At 49.0% G+C, this 26,529-nt stretch overlaps 1 protein-coding gene across 1 annotated transcript in view; it reads right to left on the reverse strand.

The window, feature by feature from the left end:
- ADCY1 (adenylate cyclase 1) overlaps positions 1–26,529 on the reverse strand; it is a 144,957-nt gene that overhangs the window by 108,809 nt on the left and 9,619 nt on the right. Inside the window, exons 2-3 of the mRNA XM_032758145.2 lie at positions 18,612–18,761; positions 506–624 (exon numbers count right to left, since the gene is read on the reverse strand). Coding sequence (XP_032614036.1) covers positions 506–624; positions 18,612–18,761 — 269 coding nt within the window. The remainder of the gene's footprint in view (positions 1–505; positions 625–18,611; positions 18,762–26,529) is intronic.

The following is a 26,529-nucleotide window of genomic DNA, read 5'->3' on the forward strand; positions in this document are numbered from 1 at the left end:
CTCCCCACCTCCACCATCACCTCCACACCTCCACCATCACCTCCACACCTCCACTATCACCTCCTCACCTCCAAAATCACCTCCATGCTTCCACTATCACCTCTCCATCTCCATCATCACCTTCCCACCTCCACCATCACCTCCTCACCTCCATCATCACCTCCCCACCTCCACCATCACCCCTTCACCTCCGCCATCACCTCCACCATCACCTCCACACGTCCATCATCACCTCCTCACCTTCACCATCACCTCTACACCTCCACCATCACCTTCCCACCTCCACACCTCCACTATCACCTCCTCACCTCCACTATCACCTCCTCACCTCCACCTATCACCTCCTCACTTCTATCATCACTTCCCCACCTTCATCATTACCTCCACATCCCCATTCTTTCCCCACCTCCATCCATCCCTTCCCCACTTCTGTCATCACCTCCCCACCTTCACCATTACCTTCACACCTCAGCTTCCCAGGCTTCCAGCTGTGCACCAGCCCTACCTCACATTGTCGTGCCTCTGGATGTAAATCTTGTGGAAAATCCTCTCAGGGGGCTTCAGGAAGTCCTCTTTCATCTCCATGGCAACGTTCCGGGGCAGGAGGCTCATGAGGAGCCGCTCCTGGACAGAAGAGAAGGGCCCGGGTTAGACAGCAGGGCCCCCTCCCTCCACTCCTCCTCACCTCACCCTCCCCAGTAAGGGTGCCTGGCCCCTGAGCCTGGGTAGGCCCACGTCCAGGCCTGGACTGCCACTGAACAAGCAAATCCCTCCGGGAGCACTAGCCAGGGCTGGCACAGCCTCCCCAACGCCCCAGCCTCCCTGCGGCGGCCCTCACGCTAGTCCCTGGACACGCTCCTGAGTCTCGGCCTGTGCTTCAGTGTACAGCAGGGTTACAGCTGTGAAAACACTGCTGTCTCCACCAGGGCCCCAACCTGGCTTCTCTCCCTCCCCCTACTGCTCCAACAACACCCCAGAAAGAGTCTTTCACATTGGCTTAAAAAAACAAGCTGTCCTCCTGAGGTACCCAGAGAGTCCTCTTGTTCTTACACAGATAGGCAGGCTACGGGACCATGTGGCATTCTTTCTTGGTCTTTGTCTTCTTATTTCTCCCTTAGCTGTGTAGGTCAAGCATTTTCTTTTCTCCCCCAAGAGAAAAGAATAAATGTTTGGATTTTTCAAAACAAACTATGCCATCCTGGAGAGTCCTTTCCCCTTCCTAGGCCTCAGTTTCCTTGTCTGGACTGAGGGAGTAAGTAGGACTTTGATTCTCATCCTCCAGCTGGATATTCCCTGACCCCAACCTCAGCTGGCCCTTGACCTGTTGGGCACACCCCTATGTCTGAGAGACCATGTTCCAGAAATGTGGTGTGAGGGTCCCCGCCTCAACCCTCAGTCCCTCCCATGACCCTCTCATTCTGCTTTGAAAAGAAAAGCAAAAGATTCTACCTACATAGAATCAGGCAGAACGTCCCACTGACAAGCGCGGAAACAGGCTAGAGAGGGGAAGAAGCTCCATCCCTCCCACCGCACCCTCCAGCTCCAAGCCCCTCCACAGCGGCCTGCCTTGCTTAGTGCCAGCAGCATTCCCTCCCTCCAAAGAGCCTCAGCAGGAGCCACGCGGGCACCCAGCACTGAGGTGCTTCCACCTCCTCTCCATCCCCAGCCACTCAAGCCTGCCGGGCACAGCCCTGGGAGCCCCTCCTGCACAGGCTACATCCCTGACCCAGGAGCGCCGCCATCCTGTGTGGCTTTCTCGGAAGGAGCACAGGTGCCCAGACACCTTCACGTTCAGGGGCCATAGGAGCAGCCACAATGAAAATAGCCACCCACATCCTGAAAGCCCAGATGATCTCTGGGAAGTGGCCACGAGGGCCTCACCCCTCTGCTCCACATGGCAGATAGCATTCCATGAGCACAGCTCATTTTACAATGGGAGAACAAATTTGGCACACTTGAAGTTTCCCCTGGTAAGTTACTTCCACATAAACTTCGGAGGAGGAAGACCAGGTCCAGCTCTGCCTGATGCCAAGTGGGGCTAAGTCTATGCCTCAGCTGCCTGAGTCCTGGCCCCGGAGTCTGTGGCCTGGAGGTGTGTCCTAAACAAGGCCAAGGTCTACACTGAGAACCCACCCCCACCAAGGGCCCCACTGCAGTCCCCACCCGAGCCCTCACTATAGTCCCCAAGTAGCTCCCATGAAGCTCCGCCGCAGCCCCCATGTGGCCTCCACCTTGGCGCCCACCTTCTGAGGAACTGAAAAATGCAGGATACTGAACTGCAAGGATGACAAAAATGTGACAGGTGATGGGGGAGCATCCAGAGCCACAAATGCTGTTCCCAGGAAGGAAAGAAAGACTGCTGGGAAACCCCCGGCACACATCCTGACTTCCTGCACACAGCCCCCAGCATGGGAGACTGGAGCTCACATGGACAACTCAGCCGTGGCATAGGGTGCTGCAAGAACCAGCTGTGGCAGAGTCACCCAACCATCAGCTGGCTGTCCCCAGTAGCCCTGCTCCACTGCTGGCCTGACAAGAGAACCCCTTATTTTCATTGGGATTCTTGGCTACCTGGAATAAAGACCACATTTTCCAAGCTTCCATGCAGCTAGATGTGGCCAAGGAGACATAAGCTGAAAGGTCATGTGGAAGCTTTGGAAATGTTCCTTAAAACAGCTTGTTCTAGCAAAAACCAAATAACCTTCATTAAAAACTGGGCAAAGGATATGAACAGTCACTTCTCAAAAGAAGACATACAAGGAGCCAAAAAACATGAAAAAATGCTCATCATCACTAATCATTAGAGAAATGCAAATCAAAACCACCATGAGATACTATCTCACAGCAGTCAGAATGGCTATTATTAAAAACTCAAAAAACAACAGATGCTGGTGAGGCCATGGAGAAAAGGAAACATTTGGTGGGAATACACTGCTGGTGGGAACGTAAATTAGTTCAGCCACTGTGGAAAGTAATTTGGAGATTTCACAAAGAACTTAAAACAACACTGCCATCAAATCCAGCAATCCCATTACTGGGTACATATCCAAAAGAAAATAAATCATTCTACCAAAAAGGCACATACATGTATATGTACATCGCAGCACTATTTACAATAAAAGACATGAAATCAACACAGGTGCCCATCAATGGTGGGCTGGATAAAGAAAATGTGGTACATATACACCATGGAATACTATGCAGCCATAAAAAAGAATGAAATGATGTCCTTTACAGCAACAGGGATGCAGCTGGAGGCCACTGAAGTAACACAGGAACAGAAAACCAAATACCACATGTTTTCACTTATGAGTGGAAGCTAAACATTGGATACATATAGACATAAATATGGGAAGAACAGACACTGGGGACTCCAAAAAGGAGGAGAGAGGGACGGAGGGAGGCAAAGGTTGAAAACTAGCCACTGGGTACTATGCTTTAGTACCTGGGTTATGGGATCAATTGTACCTCAAACCTGAGTATCACACGGTATATCCACATAACAAACCTGCACATGTACCCTCAATCTAAAATGAAGGTTAAAATTTAAAAAACAAAACAGCTTGTCCCTCTTCCCTTCTTCTCCTGCTGTTGTTGGGAACACAGTAATAACAGCCAGATCTCCACCTACCATCTTGGTTTAGGAGGATGAAGGCAACACACTAGGGACACAGGTGGCGAGCTAGATGGAGACCGCTGAGGGTTTCATGGATCACACCTGCCGCACCACCATAAAGTGCCTACCCTGGAACGTATACGTAAGACAAAAAGAGCTATGTTACTTCTGTAAGCCACAGTCACATGACGTTCCTAAGGACAACTGCATTTCCAACCAAGGGCTCAGCATTAGCTCCGTCCATTGGATTAGCAGCAGCACCTAAGCCAATGCAAGTTAATAACCACAGACTAAAGTACAAAACCTTTCCCACAGGAAGCAAGCAGCCATCTGATAAGACTAAGCATTCATTTCTGATTAAAAAAAAAAATAAAAGACGAAGTAGCTCATTCACATTATAAAGATTCCACGTGAAATTCACATCCAATCTCAAAACCCTCAAGGCACAAGCAGCAGTAAACATTAGTGTCAAGAACAGATCATATGTCAATAAGCTCTAGCCAACAAAATAACTTAAATAGCCAGAAATCAAAAGTATAAAAGCTAATATGAATATGGGTCATACAAACTACCTCAGTGTCCTATAAAGGCTATATAAAAATCTTAATGCATTTATCTTGATTATCAAAATGTGACTTAAATGTACTCTTAACAAAAACTAGATATTTCAGTGACAATTGTGAAGACTCTACTTCTGGGAAGATGGAGAAGTATTTTTCCCTATTCCTCCTGCTGAACACAGCTGAAAGTCCTGGATGTTATACATCAAACAAGCAAGACTAAAAGTCAGAAGGAAGAAGGCAGAAATCTTGAAACCAAGAAATGACATAAAGGTGAGTTCCTGAGGTTTCTTTAGCCTCATATATGCCAGACTGAGTGCTGGAGAAGTGGGCAAGTCAGCAATACCAATGGGCACAGACCAAAGGAAAACACAACAAAAGCAGCTCTCTTCAGCCAAAGGCCCAGGACTGGGCAGCCTCACAAGAAGAAAACTTTCAGACAATAACTTACCTACTCCAGGCCAGAGACACTGAAAACTCTGTGCCCCAACCCCACCCACACCAGCAAAGGCCAAGTAGAGAGGCCAGACCTCCATCCCCACCCCAGGCTGTGAAGGGGCCCCCAACCAACCCACCCACTCCCAGAGTGAGCCAAGCCTGCTGGTAACAAGCATCCCCCAACTCTGCAGAGTCAGTGGGAACCAAGGGGATCTCATTCTCCTCCCCCAAGCCAGGTACTATTAGTGGGGACCATGAGGGACTAGAACTCTCACTCCTGCTCAGCAGTAAGAAGGAGCCCTCCCCACATGGTGTCAACAGAGGCCCAGTGTGGAGCCTAAACTTCTAACCCCACCTGGCAGTAAAGAGAGAGCAACCCCTCTTTCCCAGCCAGAGTCATGTCACAGAAAATCACCAAAAACAAAATGTCCAAATAACATACAGAGCCTCATACATAACATTCCAAATGCCTAGGTTCCAGTGAACCATCACTCATCATACCAAGAACTAGAACAAGCTCATCAAGTGAACAAAGACAACCAACACACATCAATACCAAGACAGAGATGCCAGAATAACCAACAAAGACTGTAAAGCAACCATCATAAGAATGACTAAATAAAGAACTACAAATGCACTTTAGAAATATAGATATAAAAATCTTTTACAAGATAGCAATTCAGTGATATGCCACAAGAAGTATATACCCCAAACACATGGGGTTTAATCCAGGGATGTAATGCTAATTCAAAATTGAAACATCAATCAGTGCAACACACCATGTCAACAGAATAAAAAAAAATCACATAGCAATTGATATCAAAAAAGAATTTGACAAAATTCAACATTTATTTATGATGAAAACTTCCAGAAAAATTAAAATAGAAAAAAAAAATTTCCTCCTCTTGATAAGGAATATTCAGAAAAAGCCTACACCTAACAAACATTGAATGCTTTCACTGGGAACAAGGCAAGGATGTTGGCTCCCATTACTCATATTCAACATCTCATGGGAAGGTCTTATTAGTGCAGTAGGTTGAGAAAAGGAAAGAAAAGGCATACGGATTGGAAGAAAGAAATAAAAGTAATATGATGGTCTACATGGGAAATACAATGGATGTTACAAAAGCAGAAACAAAAGAAAATTGTACCAAAAAGACTCCTAGAACAAAATTAAGTTTAGAAGGTCACAGGATACAAGATCAATATACAAAAGTCAATTACATTTCTATATACTAGCAATAAACACACGGACACTGATATTTAAGATACAATACCATTTACGGTTGCTCAAAAATGAAATACTTACGTGTAAATCTAACAAAACATGTATAGGATTTGTATGTTAAAAACCATAAAAGACTGATTAAAGAGATCAGAGAAGATCTAAATAAATGGAGAGACATACCATGTTCATGGATTGGAAGACTCAACTTAGTAAAGATGTCAACCCTCTCCAAATTGATATACAGTTTTAATATAAATCCTATCAAAATCCCAGCAAATTCTTTAGTACCTATGACAAAATTATTCTAACACTTAAATGTAAAGGAAAAGGAATAATACTACTTAACATAATTTTGAAAAAGAACGACAAGGTAGAAGAAATCAGTTTACCTGATTTCAAGGCTTGTTATAAAACAACAATAATCCAGACAGTGTGATGTTGGTTGCCAGATAAACACATAAGACAATAAAACAGAATCTAGAATCCACAAATAGACCACACAAATATGCACAACAAATTTTTGACAAAGGTTCAAAAGTAATTCAATGGAAGAAGGGTAGTCTTTTCAACAAATGCTACAGCAACTTGACATTCATAGACAAAAAAATAAATCTTAACCTAAACCTCATACCTTATGCAAAAATTAAATTAAAATATGTTATAGATTTAAATGTAAAAGATAAAACTTTTAGAAAAACACATAAGAACTAGGGCTAGGCAAAAAGTCTTTAGACTTGATACCAAAAGTACAAAAGGAAAAATTGGTGAATTAAACCTCATCAAAATTAAAAATATTTGCTCTCAAAAAGACTCTGCTAAAAGAATGAAATGACAAACTATAGGTTTTGAGAAAATATTCACAAACCACATATCCCAAAAAGTACTGTTATCTAGAACATATAAAGAACTCTCAAAGCCCAGCAGTTTAAAAAATCCAATCAGAAAGTAGGCAAAAGACATGGATATGTTGCTGGGTACATAAATGGCACAACCATTCTGGGAAAGTTTCACTATTTCTCAGTAAACTAAATAGGCAACTTCCATATGACCCAGCAACTGTACTTTCAGGTTATTTGTGCCAGAAAAATTAGTACCTATGTTCACACAAAAACCTGTGCATGAATGTTCATAGCAGCTTTATTCCTAACAGGCCAAAACTGGAAACTACCAAGATATTCTTCAATGGGCCAACAATTCAACAAACTGTGATACAGCCACACCATAGAATGCCACTTAGTAATAAAAAGAAACAAATATTGATATATTCAACAATATGGATGAACTTCCAAATAATTATGCTGAGTGAAAAAAAAAGCCAATCCCAAATGTCTACATATTGTATGATTCCATTTATATGAATTTTTTGAAATCACAAATTTATAGAAATGGGTAACATGTTAGTGATTCCCAGGTCTTAAGAATGAAGGTGTTGTGGAGGGAAGTGGATGTGACTATTTAAAGGGAACATGAGGGATCCTCAGGATGATGGATGTTCCATATCTTGGCTGTCCCAATGTCAATATCCTGGTTGTGATATTGTACCACAGTTCTGCAGATGTTGCCATTGGGGAAGCTGGGTAAAGGGCACATGGGATCTCTCTGTGTTATTTCTTACAACTAAATGTGAATCTACAAGTAGTTCAAAATAAAAACAGTTTAATTTAAACAAAAAAAAAGATTCTGAATATGGAGAAACTAGAGGCTTTGCATACTCCTGGTAGGGATGGAAAATGGTGCAGCCGCTTTGGAAAACAGTCTAGCAGCTCCTTAAAATGCTAACCATAGAGTTACCACAAGACCTAGCAATTCTACTCCTAGGTATTTATCCAAAAGAAATGAAAATGTGTTCACACAAAAACTTGTACACGATTTTTTATAGTAGCATTACTTATTATAGCCAGAGTAGAAACAACCCAAATATGTATCAACCATGAACAGATAAACAAAATGTGATCCATCCATACAGTGGAATATTATTTGTCCATAAAAAAGAATGAAATACTAAAACATGCTACGATCTGGATGCACCTCAAAAACATTATGCTAAGTGGAAGGAGCCAGTCACAAAAGATCACCTATTATACGATTCCATTTCTATGAAATGTCCAGAACAGGTAAATCTATGGAGACAGAAAGCAAATTAGTGGGTGCCTATGTCTTGCTGGAGGGCAGGTGTGGGTATACATGGAGAGTGACTGCTAATGGATATGAGGTGTCTTTGGGGGATAATAAAAATATCCTAAATTTAGATTGTTGTATACTAATTTTCTATAATAAGATCATTTGACATATGTATTAAATGAGATTAATGTGTAATAAGATTAAGATTCTTGTATAATTCTATATGATAATAACAACTCTATAGGAAAAAGCATTTAAATGAACTTTATTCAATTGGACAAAGTTTATTTAATTGAACTTTAGGGCATATAAACTCAATAAAGCCGTCTAAAAAATGAAAAATAGTCCTTTGGGTATATACCCAGTAATGGGATGGCTGGGTCAAATGGTATTTCTAGTTCGAGATAAATCATGCTGCTATAAAGACACATGCACACGTATGTTTATTGCGGCACTATTCACAATAGCAAAGAGTTGGAACCAACCCAAATGTCCAACAACAATAGACTGGATTAAGAAAATGTGGCACATATACACCATGGAATACTATGCAGCCATAAAAAATGATGAGTTCGTGTCCTTTGTAGGGACTTGGATGAAACTGGAAAACATCATTCTCAGTAAACTATCTCAAGGACAAAAAACCAAACACCGCATGTTCTCACTCATAGGTGGGAATTGAACAATGAGAACTCATGGACACAGGAAGGGGAACATCACACTCTGGGAACTGTTGTGGGGTGGGGGGAGGGGGGAGGGACAGCATTAGGAGATACATCTAATGCTAAATGACGAGTTAATGGGTGCAGGAAATCAACATGGCACATGGATACATATGTAACAAACCTGCACATTGTGCACATGTACCCTAAAACCCTGAAGTAAAAAAAAAAAAAAAAAAAAAAGAAAAATAAATCACGACTGTAGTGGTTTGAGAAGGTGCTGTCCATGGGCCAGCCCCATTTAAAAATCCATACTGCATCACTTAAATGGAAGTCTTCTTTCTCTTGATAAATTTCTTCACATGATGAGAACTCAAAATTGTTCCATTTACCTTGTTAGGATAACAAATTGAGTGTGTGCTTTAAATAGCTGCATATTATTTTTGGAATTCTGATTTAATAATGGCATCTGAGGAACAGCCAGGGCTCTGGGAGGGGCCAGCTCCATACGATGGAAGAGGGAGCTGAACTCAGGCATACAGGGCTTCCTGGACAGGGTGCGGGCAGTGGAGGAGGAAGCTGAGGGTGACCTCCTATGCCTCTCACCTTGTGCTCTCCAGCTGTGACAGGCACAGACCTCAGGCTAGACCCTTGTGGGGGACCATGAACACCCTGAAGCCCCCAAGTGGTCTTTACCACCCAGTGGAGCTGCACTTCCAGCCCATATCCCCTTCCTCTCCAAAAGCAGAAGGAAGGCAGAGCTCACGCTTACCAAAAGTAATACCTGTGACCACCTCCACCTCAATTTGCTGCCTGAATGCCTCCTCCAGTTCCCACCTCCCTGCCTCTACCTGGCAAACCCCTACACATCCCTCAAAGCCCTGATGACTCTTGCTCTTCCCCATAGTACGTCCCTACTTGGTTCAGTCAAGGCCACCTCCTGAAGCCCTGGCACCGGTCACTTCTGAGAGCACCTCTACAGCCAGAGCAGCCCTGGTGCCCTCTGCCCTGCCCCAAGCCTGGTTAGTGTTCTCAGCCATGGTGTCCTCCACCCACACTGCTGGAGGGGTTCAGGCCCCTTCCCTTCCCCTGGCACCAACTCCAGGCTGGACATGTCTGGAAGGTGAGGGCCATCTCCACTTGTCCTCACCCCTACCTCTCATCCCGAGTTCACTGGCAAGGTCACAAAAGCATGTGTATGAGATGCACACACAAAGAGGCCACCACTGGGAGCGCTGGGCCAAAGAAGCTACAGGATCAATTCTCCAAACACACTCAATTGCATTCATTCACTACACACCTATTAACGAGGACTTATGACTGCGCCTCTACCAGCCATTGCTCCACAAGGTAAAATCACCATCAAGACAAACCAGAAGGAGGATTGGAAAAAAAAACAAACAACAGTAGCCTCTAAAGTTGTGGCAGTACTGCGAAAAGGAGTCTCCTTCCAGGGTGGACAGCAGGCCCTGAGCAGAGGAGCAGGCTAAGGGTGCAGTGTGCTCAGGTATGGATACCACCGCCCCTCATCACCCACAACCAGCCACACTCAGGGCTGGTGGATCCGAGGCCTGGAGCCAGTTAGGGAGCTGCCCAGCCACAGTCCATCAGAGCCAGCTGAGAACCTGGCAGGATCCCCTCTCCTGCCTCCTGCCACATGCAGTTCAAGTAAGAGCAGGGGCGGGGAAGGGAGGAAACCCAGCAGGAAGGGACCGTCCCCCAGCCCAGGCCTGCTTCTCCACCAGCTGCACAGGGGTGGCCATATGTATTTCTATTTGCACTCAGCCATCCAGGGAGCCCAGAGCCAGGCACTCACCAGTCCAGGCACACTCATCCAGGACTCACATGCAGCATCTCCTTATTTTAAAATCATACACTTGACTTTTATTTGAAATAAAATAAGATGTTGTTTCGTGGCTGCTATGGACTAAATTGTGACCCTCCCCTCCACATTCATAGGTTGAAGCCCTAACACCCAATGTGGCGACTATATTTGAAGACAGGGCCTTCAGGGAGGTATTAAATTAAAATGAGGTAATTGCGTGGGCCCTAATCCAATGTGGCTGCATTCCTCTTCTCCTCCTAAGAGGAAATCAGGAGACACAGAGAGACACCAAGGGTGTGCGCACACAGGGAAGACAATGTGAGGACACAGGGAGAAGACGGCCATCGGTAAGTCAAGGAGAGAGGCCTCAGATGGAACCAGCCCTGACAACACCTTGATCTTGGACTCTGCAGCCTCCAGAACTGTGAGGAAATACATTTCTCTTGTTGCAGCCACCCAGTCTGTTACGCAGCCTGAGCTGACCGCACCAGCCCCGGGCTGCCTCCCTCCAGATTTCTGCCCATGAGAAAGACAGTTTCTATTTTGTTTAAGCCACCATTTTCCAGGTCAGTTACTAGCAGCCAAACCAGATTCTAACTGACGTGCTGTCCCAAGGGGCCACTTTACTCCAGACAGGCTCTCCGAGCTCTGTCTTCCTCAGCGGGTGGGGCCAGAGCCTGCCTTCCCGTGGCTGCTCTCCCCAACTTGTGGCTCTGCTCCTCGGGCTCTTCCAGGAAAGGCCAGTGGGAAACCGCAAAGCTCCCTGCAGCCTGCAGCTGTGTGTGCCGAGTCCCTCACCCTGTCAGAGGTCCCCTCCATGGGTCACTTCATGTCACTATACTAGACATAGCTGGGCCCAGTTCCCTAATCATCTGAGAGCCAGGCTGCAGATGCTGGACTCCTTGCAGTGGATCTGCCCTCTCCCTCGTAGACCACCAGATGCCCACAGCACAGCAGATCCCATGTCCTCACCAGCATGGAGGTGGGCCCTGGTGGGCTCAGGGACCTTTCCTCTCCCAGCCACACCTGGGCTCTATATCTTGGCATGTGGCTTCTGAGCCTGGGCTGTTCCATCAGGGAGAACCAAGAGGACCAGTGTGTCCAGGAGCCACACGTTGGCCACCACCTCCATCTGCCACGCAGACTTCAAACAAACTAGGAAAAAGACAGATGTGGCAAGACCACTCAAAGTGGCTCACACCTTTAATCCTGGCACTTTGGGAGGCTGAGGTGGGCAGATTACAGGAGGTCAGGAGTTTGAGACCAGCCTGACCAACATGGTGAAACCCCATCTCTACTAAAAATACAAAATTAGCTGGGCGTGGTGGCACATGCCCGTAATTCCAGCTACTCGGGAGGCTGAGGCAGGAGAATTGCTTGAACCCGGGAGGCGGAGGTTGCAGTGAGTCGAGATAGCACCACTGTACTCAAGCTGGGGTGACAGAATGAGACTCTGCCTCAAAAAAAAAAAAAACAGATGTGGCAAACAACAAACCTCCTCACAGCCCCCCAGGACATGCCACAGAGCCTCCCACAGGCTAAGGTGACAACCAGCTCCGGCATCTTCCTCAGCAATATTGCAATGACAGGGAGGAGACTCTGGGATTCCCGGAGCTGATACAGAGCAAACTGTGACGCACAAGCCACAAAAACCAAGCACAAGGCGGTGACTGGGGGGCCCAATGTAGTGTTCCTGGAGAGCTAAGGAGACTGAAGAATCCAGCGGGCTGTGCCAGCCACAGGAGAACAGGACGCCTCAGCATGGAGCCAGATGTGTGACATCCATGCAGGAAGGGGATGCCCCCCTGACACCACTTTTGACAGTCCCCAGAAGAGATGCTGGCATTCAAGGCAGGAAGGAGGCTGGGCAGGGGCTGCTCCAGGAGGCCATGGAGCAGGTCACCTCCACTACCCTGCATATGACCAACAAGTTGGGAGCTGGGAGCATTCTAGAGCCTCTGATGCTGACCACAAACACCCTGGACCTCAGTTCCACTTGCACGGGTGTCCTGGCAATGGCAGGGGGCTGACAGCACACAGGAGTCATGTCGCCCCGACCAGGCAGCATGCCCTTCCCCTCGTTCCTAGAAGCTGGTGCATGAAATAGCAGCAGGGCAGGGACCAAGCATCCACCTGACGCCCGCCCAGTCCACTTCAGCACCAAGAAGCCAAACCACTAACGAAAACAGAACTGAGAAAGAGGCTTTCCCTGCCATCCACGTGACAGGCCTTTGTGAGTTGTGGGAATCCGAGCTCCGTCCTCCATAATCACCAGCCAGCTCGACCTGGGCTCAGAAAGCGAGCTCTCCATGCTGTGACTGATCAAATTGCAATCGCGTTTTCCTTGAAGTTCTGTCTAACTCATCTGTAAAACCATCTGGGCTTGCTGTTTACTTTTTGATGAGCTTGTAAATTACTGAATCAATCTTTTTAATAATTATAGGATTTTTCAGGCTTTCTTTTTCTTTGCGGATCATCTTTGGTAACTCACACTTTTTCTGGAAATTTGGCCATTTTGTCTCTCTTCAAATATACTGGCATAAAATTATTCTCAGCATTTCCCTATTATCTATTTTTAATCCCTGCTTTATCTGCAGCCTTTCTCATCCTTCATGCTCCTTATTTGTGTCTGCTCTTTTTCTTCTTGATCAGTCTCTCTAATGCTTTTCTATTTCAAAGAACCAACTTTTGACATTTTTGTTCAGAAACAGAAAAAGCCCTGTTAAAAGAAACTTCACACCCCTTTGGAGCATTTTAGCTCAGTTATTTGTAAGCCTAAAATGTCTGTGTGAGCATTTTTTAGCTGAGGAGGTCTGTGGCCACGAAAGGAGGAAACAGCCATGTGGTTCCCTTGGAAGATCCCGGGCTCACCCTGGCTCTGATGCTGGTGACTGTTATTCGCTCCGTTATCTTTCCTGGGTTATTTAAATTTTCAGAGCCCCAGTTCTCAGATTTATTAAGCAGAATAAAGTCCTTACATTCCTAACCATGATACAGAAGGCTGAAATTAATTTTAAAGAGATCTGACAACTCAGGAAGAACATCTTAGTACCTTGACCTTCTTCTATTCCACCCAGACCCTGCAGGCAAGGACAGATGAAGGGCAGAGGCCCAGGGTGACCCTTTGTTCTGTTTCTTTGTTGTGCTGTGTTGAGAGGAGGGGTCATTTTGGCTCATTCAAATCCCCCCAAAGGAATCAGCCTCAGGCACACGGACAATTCAGGTAAACCTTTCCTAAGTACAGCAGAGAACTTTCCAGACAGACAGGAAGTACTGCAATGAAACAGACAAGCCCCCATCCCCATTCCACCCTTCTCCTCTAGAGCCTCTTGTTCTATGGGCTGCCTTGAGAAGGTGAAGGGGAGGAGAGTGAGAGCTACTGTAATATTTCCCCTCATAAGAATGTTGGCAGAAGCCTGGCCCCTTGAGACTAGCACCTGCCTCGGCAGGAGCAGACCAGACTCTTAAAGCCTCAAAGATTCTGCAGGGCAACCGCAGGGCTATTGACACTAAACAGTACAGGAGGGGAAGGAGAAAGCTCCTAGTGTCTGTATCTGTTGTCACCTTCTTCATGGGTTGCTGCAAAAGTTAGCAGTAAGTAGGCACAAAGCACCCAGGGATGCATCCTGGCTGGTAAAAGCCAACACTGGCATCATAAACCAGGAAATTGAAAGGTGCTCCCCAGGGCTTAAGGTGAAGCACACCCCACTACTGGTGTCAAAACATAACTTATCAAACTGGGCAAGAACGATCTGGCATTGGGGAACAGAGGCATCGAATGTGTAAACAAAGTGGAGAAGAGCGTGAAAGCCGGTGGCCTCCACCCCGGCACTGCCAGGAGGCTCGGAGCAAGGGCACTGCAGCTGCAGCCATCTCCATCTGTTCCATCAGTTCCCATCCTGGAACAAAACTGGTTCAGCTGGGACAGGATGAGAAGTTTTAATGTTGGGAGTTTGCATTTCAGAACAGCGGCCCCCTGCTGTGCTCTCCTGCAAACCCAGGCAGTCAGTGGGGGCCATAAAGTGCAGACCTGTCCACACTGGGAGGTGTTTTCTGAGCCTCCTGAGCCAAACTCCTATTTTGTGAACTGAGCACAATGCTCTCTCTACTCACAAAGCCACTGACCACAGTGCCTCTGAGTTATGCATTCATCCCCCAGGAAGAAACAAAAAGAAAACCACTGCCAAACTCCCCAGTGTGTCTGCTCCCCTGCCTCCACGCACTTACCTGTGCACTGACCCTCAAAACGTGTTCATGATGTCTCTTTCCTGCTAGGTTCAGGAGCTCCCCTCTGTGAGCACAGAAACACAGGAGCCAGCCCTGCCCCCCTCTCCACCGGTCAAGCCATCTCCTTCCAGCTGAGGTCACAGGACATGAAATGATTTCCCTCAAAGCATTGTGCATGGGAGCGTAAGGCTCGGAGTCTGCCCACACGCCTCCCCTCAACTTGACCTCACTCAGCCCCCATCTTCCAGTCCCTCTGGATGTGCCCTGCATTCCACCGCCTCCTACCAGTGATGCCCACATCGGCTCCCAGGACCAGGGTGCATTGACCCAGAATCCCTCTCAGGACTGGGTTGTGTCCCCCCCAGATCCCATCCCGAAACCAAGATGTGTCCCCCAGATCCCCTCTTAGGACCAGGGTACATCCATCCACCCAGAAGCCCTCCCAGACTGGGGTGTGTCCACACCCAGATCCTCTCCCACGACCAGGTGTGTCTCCCTGGATCCCCTCACAGAATCAGGTCACATCCCCCCATATCCCCTCTCAGAACCTCAGTGCATCCCCCAATCCTCTCCCATCACCCATTGTGTTGCCTGGATGGTCCAAGTGGCTGGAGAAGGCTCTGGGAACACGTGCTGAATGGAAATGTGTCATGAATGGAATTAAAACATGAAAGGCAGATGCTCACAACTAGCCACATGGTAAGGCTCCCTCACCTGTCATTCAGGAGACTGGCGTTTCATGCTGACACACGTGAGGCCTGGGCAGGGCTGTCATGGCCACCTCCAGGCTCTCTGGATGGCCAGGCAGTCTCCTGGCAGATGCTGAGGGGCAAAGTGCCTGTGTAGCTGAGAGATCCAAGAGCTGGCAGGGCCCTGTTGGGCCCCAAGTGCTCCCCTCTGCCATCCCAAAGAGACAAGGCTCCCTGCACTGACATCGGGCAGCAGGTGGCCAGGAGGAACCTGAGTGCTGATTGTCAGCCCATCTAGGCAGACAGTTATTGTGAGATACAACCCTGCAGGCTCAAAGGGAATCGACAGAAAAAATACAGCAAAAGTCAGGACAGCTGAGGTCTGAGGATACATGTGGTCAGGGAAGGCATGTCCTCAATCAGCGCTCATGTGTCAAAACATCAGCTCAGCTTTGAAGCAACAGAGGAAATCATGAAAGAAAATGATGCTTCCATTTGAAAATATAAAAGACTGAATTTTTACACAAGGAAAAGCAAAGCTAGAGGAACAGACCTGGGGAAAGGTGGGGATGAGGCATCAGTGTTTCTGTTATACAGTGAGCAGTTCACCAGACTGCCAGGAAAGTCAGAATATAACCAGACGGAGGGTTGGAGCGTACTAGTCACAAAGAAATACAGAAGGTGAACAAGCATGAAGGAGTCGCCATCAGCCTTAGTAAACAGAAAGGGGCAGGGGAAACAGGAGGTGCCAAGTCCTCACAGAGAGAGAGGGAGACAGGGAGGGAGAAAGGTGGAAACCAATAGGCAGAAGGAGAGGGAGAAGGGGAGAAAGACAGGGACTGCAGAGCAGCTCATCAGAACCCCAACCCCCCTGGGCCCCACCCCAGGGGCTTTCCCACCTACAGGGCTAGGTGAGGCCTGGTAATCTGCATTCCTAACAGGCTCCCCACTGCTGCTGATGCAGTGGTTGGCCTGGGCTGCTATAGAGAGCAGAGTGTAAGCAGACATCACTTATAAAGATGTAAAAGAGCACAAGTTTGGGAAAATACCTCAGAAAATTGGGAGAGAAATGACATATTTACACTGCTAAAAATGTTACTCAGTGAATACTTCATGTGCGTGAAGAAAAAACTCTTTTAGAACGTGGTATCTAAATGTCAGACACTGAGAACACTGCAGAACATGCATTAAGGGGAAGAATAAGCAGATGTTTTAAATCACATTTATCACACCAGTAGCTATGTCTGTGCAAAATGATAAGCAAAAAGACAGAAAATAAAATTATATATACACCAAAATGACAATCACATGGGGAAAAATACACATAAAGACAAAATCCGAACAATAAATAGCATTTGGCTGGGTTAACTGGATTGGGTGACATTTTGAAAATGTCCTGCTTAAGAACGTCCACTCTGCAGTTAGAACTTGGACACATTTCTGAGCCTCCCTGAGTGTGGACTGCCTCCTCCATAGGGCTGAGGAAAAAATCCCTTGCTCACATCTCTATAAAACCCAGTGAAATGCTGCACATCAAGCAGCAAAGGCTAGACTCAACAATACTGGGAGGAAAGAGAGTCCTTAGGAGAGGCAGCAAATGCCAGAAAATAAATGAAAAAAGACCAACACAGAAGTAGGAAAGGAAGGTATGGAAAAGGAAATGCACACAAGCAGGGCCCATGAAAAGAGCCTTTGCCTTCTCCACTACAGACGATGTAGTTAAGGGGAGAACAGGGCTTCCAAAGATTCATTTCTGGGATCTTACGGAGGTAACAAAATAAGGCTATAACACCTCCCAGAAAGCACAAAGGAGATATCTCTCCCAGTGTGCCTGACTCTGGTCTAAGAGAAAATGCTCAGGGTTCAGCCTCGAAAGATGCTCAATTTATACACACACCGACACATTCACGCACACACATAGACAACACATCAACACATGGGCATACACACATATACACATATCCCTGCATATCACAGACATACACACACATACAGGCATGCCCACACAGACACATCTACATGAATACAAAGCCACACACACATGCAACCACACAGACGTACAGATAGGCACATACATGCACACATACACATGAGCACAAGCATTCACAGACACACATGCACACATGTACAGAGGCAAAGGCAAACATGCACATATCCACACATGCATCTCCACAGGGATGCCCATGTACATATATACACAGACACATACCACTGCCCACATATCATCCCCATGGACACGCCCTCCTATGTGTTCACATAGACGGCAATGTACATACCACCTAAACACACATATGTGATCTATTTCTCAACTATATCCTACTTTTATTGTAACTATTAGGGATCATAACAATGTCTATACATGAAATGTGTTTGTGAGTTTTTACATTTATATTTGGTATAATACCTCGTATTCACATCATTGAGAAAGAGATCCTGTATGTCAGCTACAGGCCTGAGACATCAGCAGTTTGGTGTCACAGAGGCCTGTAAGCCCCAAGGCTAGGGGAAGAGTCTCGATTCTTCCAGTGAAGGCACCTGGAATGTGCCAGGCTTATCCCAAGGGCTACCAGATGGTCCTTCCTAAGCCCACATGCTGGGCACAGGCCCCGGGCAGCAGACAGGGAGCACAGAAGATGGGTCATAGAGGGTGGTGGGAACCTAGGTATGGCTCCTTCCAAGCCACTGCTCTTTCCCTCGCGGCTGTTGCATCCTGAAAATGGGGTGATGCCAGCCACTGGAGGAACCCCAAGGGCTGTGGGTGCTGTATCATGACCACTGTGGCCCCTCTACAACTCCCAGCACAAGGGCATCTCTGCCTTCCAGAAGTGCCAGCGTGCTCTGGGGTCAGCCATGCTGAGCCAAGGACAGAGCTGGTGGAAGCCTCAGGCCAGTGGATCAGGGCCACCTGCACGGTCACATTCACTCAAGGCCCAGACAGGACCTGCCTTGTCCTCCCTGGGCAGCTGACCTATTCCAGCTGCAACCGGAAGTCCGCGTGCCCAAATGCTGTCCCCAGAGCAGCCCCATCCCAGCACTATCCCATGGGCAGCAAACCCAGCCTGCCTCTCCATTTGCTAACTATAAAACCTCAGGGCATCTCCTCCACAGCCTCAAATACCAACGTGTACCACTGGGAATTGTGGCCCATGTCACCACAAGGTAAACTGAGGCTCAGGAAGGCAGCTTCCTCCACCTCCCGAGCCCCACAGCCAACCCCTCTAGGCTGACTGGCCCAAGCCACTGACCTGCTTCTCGTTCTCATCCTCCAGCCTCAGTCGGTCCTCGATGCAGCTCCGGGCCTGCAGGAACGCCTTCCTCTGCGAACGCTCAGTCAGAATCCGCACAAAGACCCCATACATGTTCACACCGACGAAGAGCAAGGCATTGGCGCCGAGCTGCAGGGAGAGAAGGAGGCAACATGTGGAGCCTGACATCCCACACCCACGAAGAGGGCCCAGGCCACCCGGAGAACATAGCAAGAACTTTCCAAAAGCCACGCCTCCCGGGCCAAACCCACAGCACAGGGCCAGGGACACAGGGAGTCGGCCAGGCAGGAGCTCGTCCTCACCCTGTCCGGGCGGCCATGAGACAGCATGTCAGGTGACGAGGAGTAACCAGGCCTAGTGTCAAGGTCAAATTGTGTCCCCCAAAATGCATAAAGTCCTAACCCCCAGGACCTCGGGATGTGACTAATTGAAAACAGGGTCTTTACAGAGGCAATTAAGTTAAAATGAGGCCATCAGGGTGGGCACTAATCCAATCTGCCTGGTGTCTTTATAAGAAGGGAGATGAGGACACAGACACAGGCAGTGGGAAGACTCTGTGAGGGCACAGAGAGAAGATGGCTGTCTGTAGCCCAGGAACGAGGTCTCGGGAGAGCCCAGCCCTGCCCACAGCTTGATCTTGGACTTCTGGCCTCCAGACTGTGAGATTCTCCATTTCTGTTGTTTAAGGTGCCCACTCTGTGGTGCTTTGTTATAGCAGCTTCAGAAAACCAAGATCCCTGGAGAATACATATGTGTAGAGTGGCTGTTCCCACAAAGCCTACACAAACTCCTCTGGAAAGATTCAGGAAAGGTGAGTTCACAAAAAAAACACAAAAAACAAAAACAGCCCAGATGTTGATTTGGGGACACAGTGAGCACCAGCACAAGATGGGGAAACGCAGTGTCCAGAGCCCGGTCTCTGCACACTCCCTTAGTCCCGTCCCCACTTCAGCTTCAACAGATGAGACACAAAGAAGGGGCCAGCCTGAGAAGGAGCCAGCGCTAGCAGTGCAGCCACACTCCAGGCTCAGGACCAGGCTCAGACCCAGGCATCAGGCACCTGGCACCAGCCTGACCCAGGGTTCCCCTCCACAATCACTTCCTGCTCCCCACTGCCTGCCGCCAGTCTCCTCATCTGATCTGTCTCTACGTCTTGCAGACCACTGGGTCTGGACACAGGCAACTCTGATGAGCCATGCAGGGCCATGGCATGTCCTGCCAGAGGCCCTGAAGAGGGGATGCAGTATTGCATGAAACAGGGGTCCCTTGGTCACTCGCAAAATTGGAGAATTTCTATGTCTGATTAAGCCCAGGCATTTCTACCTGTCTCCCAGGGAGCAGAAACCTGCAGGCTCTGGCACCTGAACACGGCCATTTAGCTTCCCTCTCGGTGCATTCGACAGAGCTGTCATCATGGTGTGGATACCACTCAGATCCGGCTTTTTCCACAAACAAAATGCAGAGCATGTTAGGGTGTGTTCAGTGCTCAGAATCACCGAACACCATGGATGTCTGGAAAGGGTCAGGGCCAGAGCAGGGAGCTGGAAGACCCAGGGACCATCGGACACATGGGGCGCTGGAGCTGCCAGAGCTAAGCCAGCTAGGCCTGCGGAGGAGCCTGCATAGGAGGCCACCACCCACTTTCTAAAGGAAGTGAAAGGCAGGTGGATCCCAGCCCTTAAAACAAAAACGATAATTAGGAACAACAAAACCTTCCTTGGAGATTTTCCACATCTTAGCTTCCCTTCTCCCCTGGTTTCCTCCTGGAACACAATAGGCTTAGATTACAAGTGTATGACAAGGAGTCCATGGGGGGTGGGGACATAGCACAGCTGGCGGGTCAGTTGTCAAGATGACCGACCCTCCCCGTGTGCATCAGAGCTGTTGCGTGTGGGGTAGCAGGCTGTGGAGGCTGGGGGGAATGGCAGCCAGTCCCCCTCATCTCTGCACTACATGGAGGTGCCCCTCCAAACCCTCCCAGGGCCCAGGGAACCCTTTCTCAGAGGGAACCAGCCACTCCTCTCTTTTCGTTAGCTTGCCTCCCCATTTCTGTTAACTACAATCTGTCCTCACTAGAATGGGAACCATCGCTACCTGCCCTTGGGACATCTTGAAGGGCACTGTCATCAGTGAAACCAACACTCCCACTGGAAGCTGCAGACCCCCGTGGCCCCTGGAAAGGAAAAGCGCCGTCAAACAACCCAGTCCTCTATGAGCTGGGCACTGTCTCCCTTCAAAAAAAAAAAACCCATGGAGGAGGGTGGTTGAGAAGGGATTGCTGCAGAAAGGACACTTCAGTAGGGCTGGGTGTCATCTGCCAAGTGCCCTACACCCGCTCATGAGCACAGGGCTCACCCGCCGAGACACCCACGCCCCCGCATTTTCCCAGATGAGCATCCTCAACCACCAAATGCATCCACTGTGTTGGAATTGAGAGTTCCAAACCTGTCCCCAAGGTCTGGAACTCTCGATTCTCTCCATGAAGCTCTCTGAACTCACGGCTAGAGGGGCATTTAGATCCAAAAGATGCATGTCCCAGAGGCAAGGCAATCGTAATGTGGCTTAGCACATGTCACAATGACAAGAAAGGCAGGCTCGGGTCACCACGAGCTACTCAGAGATGAGGGCTCCAGGGGCGGCAGAGGCCTGGGGGACAGGCGGCCTCCCCACCACAGCCCGCTGGCCACTCCTGGGGCAGGGGATCCAACCCCAGCCTGGCCCAGGCCATCTGCACACCACCACCACGCTCCCTGACCACATGGTGGCCCAGAGCCACATGCTGCCCACACCAGCCAGGCCCTGGGTGGTACCAGGCTGCTGGTCTCCCAGTATGGACACCCTCTCGGGCCCTCATCCCAGCAAGGGCTGTGCTGGGCTGCGAGCGAGGACAGGAGTCCAGGTGTCCTCACCAGGGTCAGACCTTGCCCTAGCCCTGCCTTCTGCCTGCACCATCACTGTGCCTCAGTCTCTCCATCCACCAGATGGGCAGATTGGTGGCAATTGTAGTCCCAAATGAGCTTATCAAGGAGACCTAAGGAGAAACCCAACGAAGGACACTGCATGGGACACAGGTTAGACTCTGAGGCATCAGGGTGAGCCTGGAGCACCATGCAGTGCCAGAAAGTAAGGAAAGTGTTACACACACACACACGCGCGCAATGATGGGGGTGTGTCAAAGGACACAGCAGCCAACTGAAAGAGCCCCCAATGGCCAAAGAGCCAGCACCCGGAAACACCCTGAAGAAATCTTCATGGGCCAGATTAACTCAGCTAGACACCCGGGAAGAGAAGGACTTCCCAGGGAGTCTGCTGGATTGAGCACAAGCATGCTCGGAAAAGGCAGCCAGGAGGAGCAGGACCTGTCTGCAGGCCCTGGGACATCTCTACTTGACTGTGCACCACCTGAAAACATCACCAGGGCCAGCTCCTCACTATGGGAGGCAGGTTAGACTCTGAGGCACCAGGATGAACTCGTGTTTGGCTTAATTCACAGACGGGTATGTATGCAAACGTTTATAGAAATGTGTGTGCACATATACGTTCTAGCTCTGCCTAATGAGAGAAAACTAGAAGCAATGGCTCCCCAGGAGCAACGAGGACAAGAGAAGGCCAGGTAATGGTCTTTAATAAAATTCTCCAATAAAAGGAACTGGGGCTCCCTGGAGAAATGACTGATTCTTGGGCTCAGGCAGAGAAAATATTTGCTCATCAAGCAGATGGGCCTGGAGCACCTTGCAGGGCCAGAAAGTAAAGCAAGTGTCACACACACACATACACACACACACACACACAAATAATAGGGAGGGGGTGTGTCAAAGGACACAGGAGCCAACTGAAAGAGCTCCCAATGGCCAAAGTTGGAACAATTTGAGCAACACAAAGCAGTATTGAATTGTAACCCAAAGTATAAAATAAACATCAGTACTAATATAAATCAATGATTAAATGAAAAATAAATGAAGGATAACAGACGAATAGGCAAAAATTTGGAGCATTCCAAATCATTTATAGCTATTCCACCTTCAAGAAGGTAAACTCCCCACTCCTTCAGTATGGGCTCAGCACAGTAACCTCCTTTGGAAAAGCACAAAATTGAAAAGGAAGAGTAAAGAGAAAAACTTTACGGAGGAGAAACCTGCCAATACCACCTCAGCCAGCTGGTAACTGCCAGCACTGGCCATGATGAGTCCTGTTGACAGATGTGCCCTGACACAATGCGGTGAGGGCATGTCCTCTGAGGCCTCCTGCTGAAAACCAACACCCCAGTCTAACCATGAGAAAATCATCAGACACTGGGGGGGGTCACTGGACTAGCATCCCTCATGCTAGACACCACTCGTGGTCACTAGACTAGCACCCTGGAGGAGCCCTGGGCCCCTCCCCCAACCCAAGACGTCCCATAGTCCTTGGAGAAAGTATCCCAATTTGACATCATCATCCCGCATCCCCAGGTACCTGTTCTTCCTCCCCACCAGAGACAGGTGCCACCGCCCAAGCCAAACCTGCAAGTCCTCTGACCTCCTGTCTCAGTCCTTCTCAAGCCATCAGGCCCTGCCCCTGACAGCCCTATGCCACCAACTTCTCTCTAACCCCACTGCCTGACACAACCCACAATCAGGCTGTAGTCAAAGTCCCCGTGAGGCAGACCCTCCCATCATCCCAGATTCTGGAGGGAACGCCACCTCCCTGGCACACAAGAGACCCGCTGAGCCCTGGACTCACCTCTGACCTGTCTGCCATGCCATGCACATACATGGGAGCACATGCCCCGGCCATGCCACAGCCCTGGGCAGAGCATGCTCTCAGACCCACAACCCTCACTGCAACCTTGGCCCAGAGGGTTTTCCCTCCTTTTACAGAGCAGCCTCCTGATCCCTGGACTGGTCTGGGTGGTCCCTTCTCACCCCAGGGTCACTCCTATTGGGTATGAAAACCTCTCCATTGAATTTGCTCCCATTTTCAACATGCCATCACCCAGGCTGCCCCAGCACAGTCTCTCAGCCTGGGTGGCATTCAGACTATCCATGGGGACAGGAGAACCACTGCAGGACAGTCCTCCAAACCAGCCTCTCCTGAGCACAGCGAGAGTGCAGGCACAGGCGGGGGGCCTGCTGGAGGGAGTGCTTTCTCACATGAACCAACAGCACTTGGGCCACAGGCCAGTAAAGGAGCTGACTCCACACAACTGCTCCCAGCACAGCACTGGGCATGTTCTCACTGGTAAATTCCCGACTGCGATCAGCCTGCCATCTCCCAGGTGTCTGGATGGTGGGGTGGTCCCTCTGTCCCCCTCCCTGACTGGGCACCCAGTGGACACCACTCAGTCCCTCCACGGTGCTCACCAGCGGCTGAGTGCTGGTGTGACGTCATTCTCTTTAAACCGTGGCTGCTTCTTCAGTGTCTCACACAAGCGGGTTTTTAAATTAATGTAATTGCTTGTTAGCTTCTGGTGTTTGAATTAATAAAAGCATTTTAGAATTAACATCGTTTGAAACAGGGCCGGGAGAATGCTGATAATTGTTGGAGCCAGTGATGGGTACTCAAGAAATCACTGTGCTGGCCTCTCTACTTTAGTGTGTATTTGAATTTTCCATAAAAAAATAAAATAACACAATTTTTAAAAAAATAATTTGACAGGCTCTCCCTGAGCTCCCGTCATCAGGTTTCTAATGTGTGAAGCTATGTTCAACAGACCTGGGAAAGGATTCTCATGGGGACCTGGAGAAGCAGCCGTCTTTGGTGCTTCCTGTGTAACCACTGGCACCTCAGTTCCAAGGGGGTGTTAGGGCCGCATGCAGCCTGTTCCTCCATGGTGCCCCTCTCCAAGCCAGCCCAGCCTCTCCTCCCAGGTCATGCACACTCACGAGGTCAGCTTAGGAGGGAGAAAGGAAAAAGCACTGGTAGAATCTGACATAAGGACAGCAGCAGGAAAGTGAGGAACACAAGGCAGGGAAGTCAGGAAGACAGACGCAAGCCCCCAGGTGGTAGAGCACCGTGGGGACAGCTCCCATCAAAGACAGTCTGCTCCCCATGTGTCTCAACACATCCCTGCCCAGAAGATCAATGAATGACACAGTGACCATCTGAGCCTCCCAGAGAGGGTGACACCAGAACCTCAGAACAGCGCCACTTCCAGCTTGTCCACCCCCACCCACCCACAGCGCCTGTGACACCAGCCAAAAGGAGCCACACCATCAGCTGAGCTCTCAGGCACTGCCCATTTCTGACCCTTGAACAAACTGAAGCCAAGGTGCTTGGCATAAAAGATGTGCCCACCTGGGCCAGGCGTGGTGGCTCACGCTGTAATCCCAGCACTTTGGGAGGCCGAGGTGGGTGGATCACCTGAGGTCAGGAGTTCAAGACCAGCCTGACCAACATGGAGAAACCCCATCTCTACTAAAAATACAAAATTAGCCAGGCGTGGTGGCGCATGCCTGTAATCCCAACTACTCAGGAGGCTAGGCTAAGGAAGGAGAATTGCTTGAACCCCGGAGGCAGAGGTTGCAGTGAGATGAGATCGTGCCATTGCACTGCAGCCTGAGTAACAAGAGTGAAACTTCACCTCAAAAAAAAAAAAAAAAAAAGATGTACCCACCCAATGGGAACCTGCCAGTGACAAGATCCCACCCAGCACCAGGATGTGGTCAGTGCTCATGAAACAACTATGATGTCTGCAAGTACAGATTTTTAAAAATTAACTATCAGAGACATTTCAAAATCTTTAGGCTAAGCCAATGTTTCCTAAAATACGTTCCCTCAGTTAATCACTGACACTGCAGGGCAGATAGGGTTTGAGAATACAGCTGTCACAGAAAACAAGTTCAACGAACAAGTATTTAAGATCCCTTTTTGAGGCCACGGTTGTTTCAGAAAGGCAATGCGTTCTCTTAAGAGGCTATTCCTCTCATAGGGGAATGAAGGCAAAGGCACTCATGACTTCTGGGAGCATCACCACTGAGCATGGCTCCAGCACAGGCTCACTGCACTGGCCAGCACATGGTGCACACCAAGGTGACCCACCAGAATGCTCACTGCCACATGCTCCCTGGGGAACAGAATGTTCCAGAGCAGGCTGCCCTGAGGCTTCCCAGCGCATGCCTGCAACTGCCTGGCATCTCCTGAGCTTTCCACCATCCTCCTAAGCAGACTCGCCCTCATCAGCTGCATGCTTACTACAATAATGCTGCTTCCAGAGACTGGATAATAGAGCTGAGAAAACCCACAGGTGCCCCCACAGGCTGGGAAAGAAGCCCTCCTGGAGTGTAACCAGGTGACACTTTACATGGAAAGGCTGGATGCTGGCCACAGGCTGGGACCTCTAGACCTGGCTCCAGACTGTGTGGTAGGTAGGGGGTACGGGGGGCATAGAATGCAGTATTAAACAGGTTTATCGAGAAAGCACTGAGCCTAGTTGCGAGGGAAGGGTGCTAGAAGGACCATGTCCAGGGACAAGAGGTCAAGTGAGTCCTTAGGGCTAGTGGGCAAGAGCCAGCCAGAGAACCACAGTTAGAGACATACAGCAGGGGGCAACGGGAGGCTCCGTCCCAGGCACGTCCCTGCTGTGAAGTGGCCATCCTCTTTGTCCACAGTGGGTGTCTGACATCTCCACACTCGGACACGTCATGCGTTGGGCCCCATGCCACCTGTTGTGTAAATAACAATTCCCCATCCATCGGAAGCATCGATGCTCCCAGGAAGTGGGGGCCACCAGAGCCAGGGTGTGCCACACGCAGCAGGACGGCAATCAGGTGTACCAGGTCAGTAAGAAAAGGGCACTCAGGGCCTGGCATGGTGGCTCACACCTGTAATCCCAGCACTCTGGGAGGCCAAGGTGAGGTATCACCTAAGCACAGGAATTCAAGACCAGCCTGGGAAACATAGTGACACTCCATCTCTA

Source organism: Hylobates moloch, unplaced genomic scaffold (assembly GCF_009828535.3).
Source record: "Hylobates moloch isolate HMO894 unplaced genomic scaffold, HMol_V3 SCAFFOLD_1, whole genome shotgun sequence".
NCBI classification, from domain to species: Eukaryota; Metazoa; Chordata; class Mammalia; order Primates; family Hylobatidae; genus Hylobates; species Hylobates moloch.